General features: G+C 39.3%; 1 protein-coding gene across 2 annotated transcripts in view; it reads right to left on the bottom strand.

The window, feature by feature from the left end:
• Nucleotides 1–15,415, bottom strand: part of CSMD1 (CUB and Sushi multiple domains 1) — a 2,070,470-nt gene that overhangs the window by 229,967 nt on the left and 1,825,088 nt on the right. For both annotated transcript variants that reach the window (XM_034966977.3, XM_034966976.3), the window contains exons 38-39: nt 5,844–5,962; nt 1,577–1,646 (exon numbers count right to left, since the gene is read on the bottom strand). In XM_034966977.3, coding sequence (XP_034822868.1) covers nt 1,577–1,646; nt 5,844–5,962 — 189 coding nt within the window. The remainder of the gene's footprint in view (nt 1–1,576; nt 1,647–5,843; nt 5,963–15,415) is intronic.

A 15,415-nucleotide genomic window follows, 5' to 3' on the forward strand; every position in this document is an offset into this window, starting at 1 on the left:
GACCGTTATAATGATCCAGGCTCTCTGATACTCATTCATTCCCTAGCCATTCTTTAATTGAAATTCTTGAGTGTCTACCACATGCTGAAAGTGCAGAGGTGAGTAGTGCATGTCTCTGTCACCAAAGCCTTTGGGGATTGTAGAAGGGCAAATTAAAGAGCAATATCATTACAGCTCTGCAGGAAGTAAAGTCAGGCACATGGTGGTGGTAGCCCAGGGTAGGGATGACTCACTGCACCTGCAGGTGGGAGCTCAGAGAGCATTGAGGAGGGGACATTCTCTCCAGTGCAAAATTCAAGAGGGTGCCTAAACCCTCCAATAAATATTTTAATGCAATATTTAGAAAAAATAAAAAGAAAGGCAGAAAGTCTATGATGAACAAAATAAGAAAATTTTAAATAAAGACAAGATCAGTACTGCCGATGTTTCCTTTTGCCTCTTTCCTGTGATAAAGTTGGAGTATGGCTGCATATGGGAGCTGTAGGTTAGGATTCCATGGAGACGATAATTTAGGAGGGGACTGTGCCATCTTAAAGATGGGGCATTGGAGCTAAGAATTACAGGGGAGGATACACTCAGGTGGAAGGGGTGACAGGAGTGAGAAGTTACTTGGATTTAGGGAGTGAGGGAGAAATTTAAGGTAATACCCAGATTTGTTGTTTAGACGGAAAAAAAAAAAAAAAAAAAAGCAGGATACTGCTAATAGCATTCTCAGAGGAAATAGATCCAGGAGAACAACAATAGGTTTGGAGAAGCCAATCACTTTGTGGGTTGGGGGTAAGGAGTGTTAAGTAACTGACCATGATCCTGCTGAGACAGTACCTGCAAGGTTGGATGGTTGCCTGAGCTACAGATAAAGATTTCTGAGTTGGGCTACAACAAAGAGGTGATGGGTGAAGCTGGGGGCCTGAATGATGGGGAGCAAAGGGCACCCTGACATCACCAACCTTTGTATTGAGGGACTTGTGACCACCATCTGCAATGCCCCTGGAATCATTAAACTCCCATCACATCACCTATGCTAACAGTTTAGGGAGTCTCAAGGCATTAAATACAGGTCTGGAAAGCTTTTTCCTAAAGAAGCCAGCTGATTGTGCCTCCAGGAGCGCATCCACAAGACAGTCACCGGGCTGTTTCCAACATGAAATACTCCATCACTCCATCAGTAATCTGTCATTCTGAATTTTGTTCCTGGGAACTTGTTTTTTCTGAGGCTAAAGGTCTATGCAGAAAACTACCCAGACTTTCAGACCAGCTGCATTCCTTCTTTGCCACAAATTAACAAACTGGCCTTCTGACACACATGTCGTTTTGGTGCAGGGCCGTGAGCGGGCAGTCTTGCCTCTGGTCTGTGCGGGCTGACCCAGACACACTGACAAGACGGAGTTGCTGCATCCAGTGGGGAAGGTGCAGGTTAAACGCATCATTCTGCTCTACTGCATTATGTGCTATTATTATATAACACGTGTTTTGAAATTAAGAAATTTAGAAGTGCATTCTTTGACCCCAAGAGTAGAGCAGGCATGTTCTTCCCAGTGTGTGCGCAGCAGCAGAGTTACAGAAGGTGCATCCTTACCAATGCACAGGGGAGACGGATAGTTCCAACGGCGAACGGTCCCTGGCATACAGGAAATGTGGGAACGGCCCTGTTTAAAAGAAAACAAAAGAAAATACATATAACTAAAAACAGAGTATTTAAGGATTAAATTTTTGAGAATATCTGCATTTTTTCCTTTCTTGTTTTAATTATAAATATTTAAAAATTCAAAAATTGTGAAATCTGTTTTTACTAATGATTATTAGTGAGTCACATTTTGAACCAACATAGAAAAGTATCCATTTTCACCATGTTCCTTTCTACTGAAAACAAAATCTTGCAATGTCCTTTTGACCAGACCATAATTCGACTCAGCTCCTTTCTTGATACTTAAGAGTACTGAATTGGGCAAAATATGCATTTTTTTTTCATTCGCCAGAATTTACAGCTTTTGGCCTAAGAGGCTGAAAACAATTAGAAAGTACTAGGTGGTGATTAGAAGGCCAAAATGTCAGCAATACAAAGTCTGCTTATGGAGAGGTAGCTTCGGTGGTTGTCTGTGCTTCCACGTCACATGACGACCAGGGTTCAGCAAAGCACTGGGTCGTTTCTTTATCACAGAAAACAGAGACTTCACATTCATTTTCTCACTAGACATCCTCACACATCACAACAACCTGCCTGCAATGAAATTAACCCTCATCACTCAGGGTCTCTTTACCCTGTAAATACATGAATTTTCCACTTTCTACTTTAAAAAATCTGTTCTAGTCTTTTTCAATGAAAAAAAACAAACAAACAGTAGAGGGTTAAATTCAAAGATGTTTTGTGCTAACATCTCTCTCACAGTAAAAGAGAGGTGATCCATGAGACCTCTGTGTGCGGCCTATTTTTATATTTTTCCTGATCGTGACTCGGTGGCCTTATCAGCCAGGTTTGCTTATCTCATAAATTTCCATTTGCCACCCACAATTGGCATAGAGGCAATTGAAAAACAATATTTAATATATGTTAAATAATTCCAGCCACACTGGGAACGCATCAAACAAGCGTTTGCACTAATGCAGTTATCAATGGCAAACCGATTCCCCAAGCTCTCAAACATTTCATACTCAATCCACCTGCCACAAAACTAACTTTCTCATACCTCTTGATATTTTTAAAAGTAGTTACAGTAAAGAAGACCATATTTAATTTTAAAGAAGATACTGCAGGTAATTTTGTGCTGCCGGCATTTACACTCTCTGTATCCCCATTCTCCAACACATTAAATTATCCTTACAAATTTCCTTCTGAAATAGGGAAAAACATAGAGTTCAAAAGTCTCAAAAAATTTTCATCAGAGACTACCAATAAAATGGTCATTTATTACCAATCTAGGTAATATTCTGCTATTGACTTTGTTGTAAACATTTCCGATGAGCGATTCTAGCTACAAGTTTTCTAATAAATCAAAACAAGATAGCACCCTGTGCATTTATTTATTAGTGTTTACACCAATGGGAATTTTCTTTTTTATGTTTAAAAAGACCATTAAAACAAGTTGAGAGAAGATGGAAGTCATACATCATTCCAATATTCAGGATTTACTTTCAGCGTGTGATGTCATGGCAGCCCCTGAATCACACTAGGCATATATATTTATAGACACTCACGTGTGAACTATGCAAGGAACAATGCTTTTCATGACTAATATGTAATTGATGCATCTGTTGTTCCAAATATATTAATGTGTTAGTAAAACTGTCAGTTGTTAGCAATTTAAAAAAAATCCAGAATCCTTTTTTGCTCATGTGAATGACAAACAGCAGCTTGCAAACTCAAAGCTTGGCATTGTTTGTAACGAAGAAAAGAAACACAGCTTAGTTTGCATTTGAAAAACAGAGCTAATAAACGGTCTGATGGGACTGTGCAGAAGTGCATCCACAGGCCTGTGTCCCTAAGCAGCATATTCAATAATCCATTATAAGAAATTTCTTTGCTAAAGAATTATTTCTATTTTCTTCTCTGAGAGCTGTCATAATATCATTTGTAAAAGAACGGCAACAGAAACTGCAAAGTCTCACCATCAGGTAGAAAGAAGAGGAACATCCATGAGCAACAGCAAATATTACAGTTTGGGAATTTGAGGGAGAATGGAGGAAACATGATATTTACCTGATTTCAGGCAATTATAAAGCAAGCCCCGAACCAGGCACAAAAACAGCATGTCAGTACAGACTGAGGTGTCCCTCTAAATGAGATCCTTGAGATATGAAAGACAATTCTTTTTTTTTTTCTTTTTTTAAGACAGGGTCTTGCTCTGTCACCTAGGCTGGAGTGCAGTGGTGCAATCTCAGCTCACTGCAACCTCCGCCTCCTGTTTCAAGCGATCCTCTCACCTCAGACTCCCAAGTAACTGGGACTGAAGGAATGCGCCGCCATGCCCAGCTCATTTTTGTATTTTTTGTAGAGATGGTGTCTTACTGTGTTGCCCAGGCTGGTCTCAAACTCCTGGATTCAAGCAATCCTCTGACTTTGGAATCCGAAAGTGCTGGGATTACAGCTGTGAGCCACTGCAACCGGCCTAGGATAATTCTTTCTGACATATCAGGTGGATCAGGAACGTTGTGTCTTAAAGATTCAGCCTGAATAGCTTGAGTGTGTTTGGTTACAAACTTACTGAGGTAGCCCAACTTTCAGGAGTCCTTACTCACCACAGTTTCCACTACAGAGACTCTCATTCTGCCTCCAATCTTTTTGCTGAGTTACAATTATTGTGGTACCCACCAAGGTGGTGTTATAATGTAAGTTGCAGGTTTGTTCTTATGAAGGTGGCTTTATACATTGATACTGGTTTCTAATAACAGCTACAATAGTTTTCCTTTACTAAAGTGTGCCAGTTATTTCACAGATATTTTCTCTAAGCTGAAAGCATACATCACATGGTACCCATGTCCCACGGTTGATCAGGAGAAGTGAGATTTTGTATATAAAGCACTTGGTAATGCACCCCTTTAGCATTCAGTGTTTGCCAGCCCCTGTTCTTGCTCTTAACTTGATTCACTGCTACACAATATTTACCCCAATGTACATGCAGAAACTGAATTCCACACAGTGCTGTTATTTCACGGCTGTAGTGTTGCAACTCTGCATATAAGAACATAGCTAAACAATTTTCCTTTAAAACCTATCAGTGTCAGTGTCATTATAAACACACAGCTGAAATATTCTATTACCTGAATTAACTGAAGAGCTGGAATGTCAATCGACTTATATATTTCTCCTGACTTTAGAATACACATGTTTTGATTATCAATTTTTATTGCTGGCAGGGAGAATTATATAATAATTATGCTAAGTGATAGACACTATTCTGAGAGTAGGCTTACTCATGGTTAAACTAGAAAATATTAATAATAAATAATAAGAGAAAAATGACTACTCTTGCCATACATTAGATTATAAATCATTCGTCAAAACTTTTATATAAAAAACTCTTGGCCGGACACAGTAGCTCACACCTGTAATCCCAGCATTTTGGGAGGCCAAGGCAGGTGGATCACCTGAGGTCAGGAGTTCGAGACCAGCTTGGCCAACATGGTGAAACCCCATCTCTACTAAAAATACAAAAAGTAGCCGGGTGTGGTGGCAGGTGCCTGTAATACCAGCTACTTGGGAGGCTGAGGCAGGAGAATAGTTTGAAACTGGGAGGCGGAGCTTGCAGTGAGCCAAGATCAAGATCATGCCGCTGCACTCCAGCCTCGGCGACAGAGCGAGACTCCCTCTCAGAAAAAAAAAAAAAAAAAAAAAACCCTCTTTATATAGAAGATAGTAAAAGTTCATTTAAAAACTTCTACTTAATAGTTTTTAAAACTTACTTAAATGTTTTATTTTGGTGCCTTATCTACCTAGCCCAAAGGGGGCATTAATGATGACTTATACTGAATGATGAGAACAGTTTGCCGAGTAGGACATGCACATTCAGAAGCAGATTCAATTACTGGTTGCCAGGAGAGGACTTTCAAAGAGACAGTGTTGATATATTGCCCCTAGAATGCTCTGTGCATAGTTATTGGGAACGCATATATTTTGAAATAAAACAATTGTGAAAAATAGAATGCTTAGCTTTGAAAGAGTACATCATCACTTAAAAGCTGTTTCCAAATGGTGATGAAGATGACCAACATGCATGATTTAATATGAATAGTATGATTCACAAACTGAGTGAGGAAAACCTGGGTACAAAGTGAGGGCTTTGGCTTCAAGAGAGCTGCACAAAGATGACCATGTGTATGTTAATCCTGAGCACTGAGAATAAGGATACCTGCAGGGTGTACCCGGGCTCGCACTGGAAGGAGAGCACGTCGTTCACCATGTACCGATCTCCGATTTTGATGCTGTTGCTGGGGAGGGCTGGTTCTTGGCATGCAGCAAGACCTACAGCTAGAAATGCAAAGACAAATGCTAGAAATTATATGATGTAAACAATATTCTTACCATTTGAATAACCAAAGTTTATTTCTATTGCTCTCCTTCTGTAGAAATGAACAAAGACTTCAACTCTTTCTCTTGTTATTCTACCAAGAATACTTTGAGTACCTTTAAATCAGAGCTATGAGTTAATTCTTAAAAATTAAATTATCTTATTTTCATTACACAATGAATCAAGGCTTTGATTTCAATAACAAAATTTGTTACTTCCACATTGAGTATAAAAGATCCCAACTTCAATATATACATATTGTAAAAAGTCTCTTCAAAAATTGTGTTTTTATGATATGTAAAACTCCAGGATATTGCCCTCTTACTTCTGTTTTTCAAGCATACTTAGCAATCTGTATAAAAAAAAAATATGTGTGAATATGGGAATTCTGTTCTTCTACAAAAAAAAAATGAGAAAAAATATTTTATATTCAATCTCTCTCTCTCTTTCTCTTAAAGACAACAAAAAAGGATCTCATGAACAGTTTGTTCTTCATTAAACAGAAACAATATTTACAGAACCTAAAGCTGTAATCCCGCACTTTCCCAGATGAATTGCATTCAATTAAGACACTCACAGATTTTTTTAAAGGCATCATATAATATTGGAACTCAGCCTAAAGTATCAGATAATGAATTCTAAAACACTGAAACCTCTCTGTATAAATCCTTATCATAAGCATAAACAAGATATGCAGCTATCATATTTTGTAGAATCAAAAATTGATTTTGGTTTACCAAAAGGTACAAACTGTCCATTATGAGATGAGCAAGTTCTGAGGATCTAAAGTGTACAGCATTGGACGTTGATGGATATATTAATTCCATTTAATTAAAAAATGCATTTGAAATGGTGCTAAGGGCTTGTTGAATACGAATAATTTATTCCATTATTCTAACATGTCATGAAGAAAGAGTGGAGAAAGGCTTCTCTAGGTAGGCCAGCTTCACATTCTTTATGGGGCCTTGGATTCGCACTTTAGTTCTTGTACTTCACAACAACAGGAGTGAACTTATCAGATTACTTAATTGACTGGGACTCTCAGAAAGGAAGCTGGGGTGGAGGAGGTGAGTAGGACTTTAGTTAATCAGAAGGAAAAAAAAAAAAACCAGCAGGAGAACAGGTCCACTCAGGGGCAGCCCCATGCTAGTGGTCCCCAGGCACAGAGAGGACACAGCTGCCTGCACTGCCCATGGGGCCGGTCCCCACGCGGGGCTCTGCCCTGAGGCCAGTCGGCTTTCTCTGCTTCATCTGCTTCATGCCTGCTCCACGTCTCACCAGACTTCACTTTCGGAAAAAGAAAAAAAAAAAAAAGCACAAGTGCAAAGATAAAATGATTAAGAACTTCAAAACCAGCGGCCACCAAGCACGAGACCCAGTGTGACTCACACAGTGCCCGCTCAGGAAGCAGCTCTGGGTCGAAGCTACAGAGTCAGCACCAAGGTCACGGGAAACCCTGGGTCATCCCTGCATGGCTGTCACTGTGCCAGACGCATTATACTAACTCCAGTCCCCACCAGACCCTCATAGCCAGGCTCCTTGTGTCTGATATTAAACAAAAGGCAAAGTGAAGTCAGCCTGGCTGCAGAGTTGCACAGGTCGGTGTGTCCGTGTATATGAGCCTGATCTCTCATGCGTGTTGAGCTAACAGTACATTTCCTCCACTGCCTGGATGTTGGAGCCTGTAAGAGATGTGTTCATCAGTGCCGACCCCAGACCTGCTGAGTCGGAGGCAACACCGTCCCAAATCCTTCACCAGCTTGCCGAGTGTTTCCCCAAATCTGAGAGGGCGAAATGGAGAAAGAGAAGTGTCTTCATCTTACAGTACTGGGATTGTTCATTTGAGAATCCCATGCTACGGAATCCAGGTCAGAATGGAAAGCAGTGGTACATAAACTAGCTGAGTAATGTCAGGCCACAGAACCCATTGATTCTGTATAGAATGAGTAGGTAGGAGGAGTGCCATGAACTTTTTCTAAGTTGAAATAGATTTTTCCTTAAATGGCTGCATTTTTAGAAGTATGAAGTACCATAAGCATTAAGCAGCAATATACTTTATTCCTACCACAGATTTTCAAGCCATTGGGGCTTTACATAGAAGATAAAACTGCTATATATGAAAAAATATATACAATCACTTAGGCCTTTAACTTCTTTTACTAATGTAAGTCTAAAATCTTTTGTTTTAACTTTAGAACATAGATTACTACATTTAAATCCCATCTTTTCTTTCCTACCACATATTAGCAAGGTCATCTACCATACATCTCTGAGTTTTTATTTCCCCCTGAAAAAAACGTATACTTAAAATACTAGGTAAATTTTAACTACAGTCGGGAATACTAAAAATCTACTTTAGGGTGATACTAAGTCATCGTCATTCTGAGATACTTCAAGGACACACCAGGTGACACAGAACGAAGAATATCGATTACAAAAACAGGTTCCAAATATCAAGACAAAATATTTTGAAACGAAAAGTGAAACATTACAATTCATATTAAAGTCCAGTTACTAAACTTGCATGTTTTACCCATAAGATATGATGTGTTTTTATTATATGTTGATTTATATGCAGTTATTACATATTGATTTATTGTCATTTTCTCCTTTCTTGAATTCTATTCAATTGATCCTCTGGGGAAAAAAAAACTTGCATTTATATCTGGCCTTTAAGGAATCATAATTAATTTATAATTAATTATAAATAAATGAATAAAATAAAAACACACAGAAATACCATTTTGACCGGTGTTTAACATGGCCAGACTCAGGAAGCAGTTCTATGCAGAGCACAGTATTTGAAATGTAAAAAGAACCATCTTCTCTTCTCCCTTCGCCAGTGTCACTACACACCCAGTATATGTTAGAAGCTAAGAATGCAAAGAGATTAATACCTGGTATGTGTAAGAATATTTTTTATCAATATTATTTAAACCTGCTATTATATTAAACGGAGTGACAAAGTGCATAAGTGATTGATATGATCAGAGCCCAAGTATTTTCCATACTTTGCATTTCTCTCATAAAGATGCACTCATTCGCTTGCAACACTAGGAGTAATTCAAGTCACCATGAGAACAGTGTTTTTTTTTTTGTTTTTTTTTTTTTTAATTTACTTATTTTTGAGACAGAGTCTCACTCTGTCGCCCAGGCTGGAGTGCAGTGGTGCGATCTCAGCTCACTTCAAGCTCCGCCTCCCGGGTTCACGCCATTCTCCTGCCTCAGCCTCCTGAGTAGCTGGGACTACAGGTGCCCGCCACCACGCCCGGCTAATTTTTTTATATTTTTAGAAAAGACGGGGTTTCACCATGTTAGCCAGGGTGGTCTCCATCTCCTGACCTCGTGATCCGCCTGCCTCAGCCTCCCCAAAGTGCTGGGAGAACAGTGGTTTTTTGTCAGTAAAGGTGTGTCAGATGCAGGGGCAGAAGACAGCTAGGCTTGACAGACAGGACAGTAATGGGGATGTTAAAATAGGGCAAGAGTGGAGCACAGGAGAACTCTGAGCTTTTTAGGAATGGGGTGAAACCTTTTGAGAGAGAAATCAACCATCTACAGAATGGCTCGGAAACACAAAAGCCAGAAAGGAGGTGGGGGAATGTAGACAATAACATAGAAGACAAGGCAGTGAACCTTCTGACCTTTAGGGGACAGAAGGTCATCTACTGATGAATTTTTGGTACAGAAAAAATTAGACTATTTATATTTATTCACTGTATTAGTCGAAATGTGAAACAAATATGATATGATAGGAAGTAGGCAGGGTGGTGTTTGGTAATAAATATGAACCATGTAGAAGGTAAGCTTGAGTCTATACATGTATACATAATTCTCTTTTTAGATTTTTAAAAAGAATCACGTACTTTAAAAAAAAAGAATTTTAAAAAGAATTATGTATGATAATTCTTATCACATCATCTCTGTTAGGCTGGGCATGGTGACTCATGCCTGTAATCCAGGCACTTTGGGAGGCCGAGGCAGGCAGATCACCTGAGGTCAGGTGTTCAAGACCAGCCTGGCCAACATGGCCCTGAAACCCTGTCTCTACCAAAAATGCAAAAAGTAGCCGGGCGTGGTGGTGTGCACCTGTAGTCCCACCTACTCGGGAGGCTAAGGCAGGAGAATCGCTTGAACCTGGGAAGCAGAGGTTGCAGGGAGCCAAGGTCACACCACTGCACTCCAGACTGGGCAACAGAGCAAGACTCCATCTCAAAAAAGTAAAATAAAAAATAAAAAGAGAATGCTAATCAACAAGTCTCCCTTTCCTGAAGTGTTTTAGAAGAAAGATGTTTGCATTGATTGAAAGTGATCTCTCATATTGCCAAGCCAGGGGTAGCAGTATCATATAAATAATGGGCAAACCTATAGAAATAGACATTTATAAGTATTTAGACACAAAACATAGGTATCTAGGAAGACACATACAAATAAAAAGAATTATTTATTCTTAAGGCAGACTAAAAAGAAGTCACAAAACATAACTATGATAGGAAAATTCTAGATTAATTTTCCAGAAGCAGAGATATCTGGGAAAAAGTAAGCTGTCATATTGTGCAGCAAAATTTTCAAGAGAAATAATTTCTACTTCTTTCAAATCATAGCATACATATGCTTTATACCATAAATGATAATATATCATATGGGATGAAGCAATGTTTCTTTAAAAGGTGGTTCACAGGGCCGGGCACAGTGGCTCATGCCTGTAATCCCAGCACTTTGGGAGGCCAAGGCAGGTGGATCACAAGGTCAAGAGTTCCAGAGCAGCCTGGCCAACATGATGAAACCCCGTCTCTACTAAGAATACAAAAATTAGCCAGGCGTGGTGGCATGTGCCTGTAATCCCAGCTACTTGGGAGGCTGAGGCAGGAGAATTGCTTGAACCCAGGAGGCAGAGGTTGCAGTAAGCCGAGATCGCACACTGCACTCCAGCCAGAGTGACAGAGCAAGACTCCAACTCGGAAAAAGAAAAAAAAAAAAAAAAAAAAAGGTGGTTCACAAACTATTAGGTTGGCTATCATTTTTAATGGCAAAAACCACAATTATTTTTGTGCCAACCTAATACATGACTCTGAATGCTCAGGTGCCCTGATTAAATGTGAAGACAACATAAAGGTAATTCTTGTGCAATCTACACATTTAAAAACACTTAAACAAGAAAGAACAGAACACAGGCAGTGGGAAAGGAGGTGGGTCTTATGTACTGCAGTGTTTTATACAATATTATCCACTGATACATTTTGTGTTCAATTCCAATGTTAAAATTTAGACATTTACAAAGATGCTTCTATGTAAAATTGCAATTAGATGTAGAATGTAGCAAGAGAAGTTTTTAAACCCCATGAATCTAGCCTATGAAAGCAAAGAATCTAAAACACAGCCATTAAGAAGATGAGTGTCCTAATTTGACCAAAAATAGTTTAATGGCTTCACCTACCACTGATCATAAAACGTGAGCATTAAGAATCAGAATATAACAATCAGCCTCATCATGTCCCTAGAATTTATTGTAGCCATTTTTCTAAATCCATCAGGCAAAATTCTGAGAAGAGTTTGCTTGAATCTTCCAAATAAAAATGATTTTAGAACACATGATAAACATGCAATTTTAATCAAATACTTAAAACTGGACAAATGGGACTTTTGTAGATATTATGAACTGAAATGACCTTGGGCAATTTTCCTCAATTGTGCATGACTGGCAGAGTGTAAGGTTTTCAAACATCACAATTAGAAAAAAAAAAAAAAACATATTTCAAACTAGAGAGCTCAAAACAAAAAAGTTGATAAGCAGAGAGTGAGGGAAGCAGACCCACGTGAAGAGATTAATAGAGGAGTAGCATGAAACAGGGTCAAGAAATCAAAATACAGGCGCATACAGACACCTGAGTATTCAACACCCAGGTAGACCATGAACACTATGTGGAACGTAAGTGGTTATTCTCTAATTGTGAAAAGAAAACAACTTGTTGGCTGTAGTGTTTATTGTAATTAACTACATAATTATGCTGTGGCACACGACACACAGATGAAAATTCCTCTTTTTCTAGATGCGCGCAGGTATGGCACACCCTAACACAGAGGTGCTGCTCGTTATTTTTGTAAACTCTGAATTCGAAAAATTGCATTAAAGTTGAGATAATGTGCTAGAACATAGGGGAAGAAAGAAATCAAGTCACCCAAGGAGACATCATGTGAGCCTGACAATGGAGGAAGTAAATGTCAAATGCCATGATTATAGACAGCTATAAATGTGGACCTCTGCACCCAGACTTCTATGCCACCGTGTGTAAGGAGTCAGTAAGTCTTCATCACACACACACACACACACAAATATAGATAGATAGATAGATAGATAGATAGATAGATAGATAGATAGATAAATAGATAGATAGATAGGGAAAACGCCATTAATAACATAGTACCTTACGAAAAGAAAAGAAACTGTTTTATTTATCATCTGGGAAGTTTAGATTGTAGAGGTAAAAATATTTTGTCTCATCTGTAAACCGTTGGCAGGTTTGACACATATCATAAATGCTGTTTCTATTATTTCCACTTGTTACATCCTGCAGTCTCTTCAAAGCATAAAGGAGTGCATGTCTGGTGACAAGGGAAGTGACAAAATACCTTTGGGGGAAGTAAAATGTTCTCTCTCTCTCTCTCAGGGGCTCACAAATTATATTAGCATTTTACTGGTGCAGAGAAACTCTGCAGTGATGAACTCTCATCAAGTTTATTTAATACATGGTTTCCAAAATCTCTCTGGTCACAGGACTCTTTTGGTCTACGTACCACCCACCAACAACCTGGACCACTATCCTCATTCATGGGTAGATGGTAAGTAATGTATTCAAGGTCATAAACCAGGAAATGACATAGCCTCTGCATTACACATGGGCAGGAATCATGCATCTCAGTGAATTACAGACTCCACCCCAAACAGTACAGCCCTGTTTACATCCTAGGAGAAACCAGAGGAGAAAAGTTTCAGGACTTTGGATTTGGCATTGATTTTTTGATATGAGACCACAGTCACAGGCAACAAAAGCAAAAATATACAAAAGTGACTACATCAAACATGAAAAAGAAAACAATGGAGTGAAAAGTCTACATTCTGCTGCTAAGTGAAATAAGCCAGTCTCAAAAAAAAAGACAAATATTGTATGATTCCACTCATATAAACTATCTCTAGTAGTCGAAATCATAGAAAAAAAATGGAAATGTGATTGCCTAGGGCTAGGAGTAGCAGACAGAATTAGTGTTTAATGAGTGTAGAGTTTTGCAAGATGTGAACATTGTAGAGACTGGCTACAAAACAATGTGTATATACTTAATACCACTGAACTGTACGCTTAACAATAGTTAACGTGATGTCATGTTATTTATATTTTTATCACAATAAAAAGGACTGGAGAGCCCACTGAGTCTAGACTAGAAATATAGCACAAGTTTGAACAAGGCACCTGTGAGATATGGCACGGTTTCTTTTCAAATAGCATGCTCAGCTTCTTATTCTCTAATTCCAAGTACCCCCCACTTTCTTCTCCTTTCTTCTTTCTGGTTTCGCTACATGCCCAGACATGCCCCAGCCCCAGCTCACATTCCTTTCCTTATGTGAGAATGGGCTGGCTCTCTAGTCCTCTGTGGATGACCCCTTCCTCCTCTCCCCTCTCTCCCATCACACGCCCACCTCATCTAAGAAAGTTTAAATGTTTAGCCAATTGAGTCTAAATTGTGCGGTCTGACCCCAGCCAATGGGGAAAGGACACAGGTGCAGGAGTCGCGTTAGGCATAAAAGCTTCTACTCTCCTTTGCGGCGCTGCCGTGGCAGCCAGCCCTCCTAGAAGCACCCTTCTGCGCAAAAGTAAATTTCCTTTGCTGAGAAATCCTGTTTGAGTGCTCATTTTTCTTTACAACTCCGAGTTTTATTTCTTTTTATTTTATTTTATTTTTTTTGAGACGGAGTCTCGCTCTGTTGCCCAGGCTGGAGTGCAGTGGTGCGATCTCGGCTCACTGCAAGCTCCGCCTCCCGGGTTCACGCCATTCTCCGTCCTCAGCCTCCCAAGTCGTTGGCACTACAGGCACCCGCCACCACACCTGGCTAATTGTTTTGTATTTTTAGTAGAGACGGGGTTTCACTGTGTTAGCCAGGATGGTCTCGATCTCCTGACCTTGTGATCGGCCCGTCTCAGCCTCCCAAAGTGCTGGGATTACAGGCGTGAGCCACCGTGCCCGGCCCGAGCTTTATTTCTAACAGCACCTCTAACGTGTGCTTTACCCTCCCATAGCACAGACTATACTGCATTTTAAGTCTTTTGTTTACAGCTCTCTCATTCTTTAGCATGAGCTCCTAAAGAATGATCTTGAATGGCCATTGTGAATTTAATTTTCAATTAATCCATGGATCATGCACAACTGTAGGAAATACAAAGCAGTTCATAAATATGTGAAGATCAAAAATTGTTCACACTTTAAAATAGTGAACTGTGTAAGTTTTTATTTAAAATGGACTATTGAAAACAAGATATGGTCACAGAATCTACCCCTGATTTCTTTAAAGCATTTTCCCACTGATTGGACATTATTACCTAATAATTACATCACATGAAAAGAAACGAGTCAACACACTTGGGTGATGAACTAGTTGCCACATGATTTAGAAATGCCATAATAAAGCAGGCACACAATGTTGAACCACTGAAGGATTTTCAGCAGGATATAATTAATGATCTGATCAAAGTGACATTTTGGAATAAATCTGAGCATGGTGTTGTGTTGAAAAAAGTCAAGGACAGAAAGATCACTTGAAATTTATGATTATAGTTCATGAGAATGACAAGATTTGGGGAAACAGATATTTTAAAATGAGAAATAAACAAGTGCCCCGATCAGATAGTGTTAAAAAGGCTCGAATGCCAATTACAGATCCCTTATAAAGTATCGCATGACTTCCTGGTGAACTGTGATAAAAGGCCACTGGGAAAGAAAGCTTTTACTTCATTTTTACTTATTCAACAGGAAGTAAAGAATAGACAACCTGGTGACAGAAAGTGGGGGGACTCCAAGCAGCCCAGCCTGATTTCCACTTCAAATACTATTTCCCTTTTTAACACTCAAAACTTGACTCACCACCCATCTCAATCCCACTGACATGTCTAAAGTCCACTCCCCTGTGTCTAGAGCCTTGATCAAAAGTATGACAGGACTGAGGTTTTCATAAATGATGAGTTGGTGGTTGGCTAAGTCACAGAGCCACTAGTCATTACTTATTCCATGTCTAGACTCTTTATTCCTTAGTTACTTACCATGAAACATTTGCAAGACCTACTGTAGAACAGAGAATTCTTTCAAGTTTTAACATCCAAGACATAAATTTGGTAGAAAAACATCATGAATTCTAAAGCGAGTAAGAA

Source organism: Pan paniscus, chromosome 7, assembly GCF_029289425.2.
Source record: "Pan paniscus chromosome 7, NHGRI_mPanPan1-v2.0_pri, whole genome shotgun sequence".
Taxonomy (NCBI): Eukaryota; Metazoa; Chordata; class Mammalia; order Primates; family Hominidae; genus Pan; species Pan paniscus.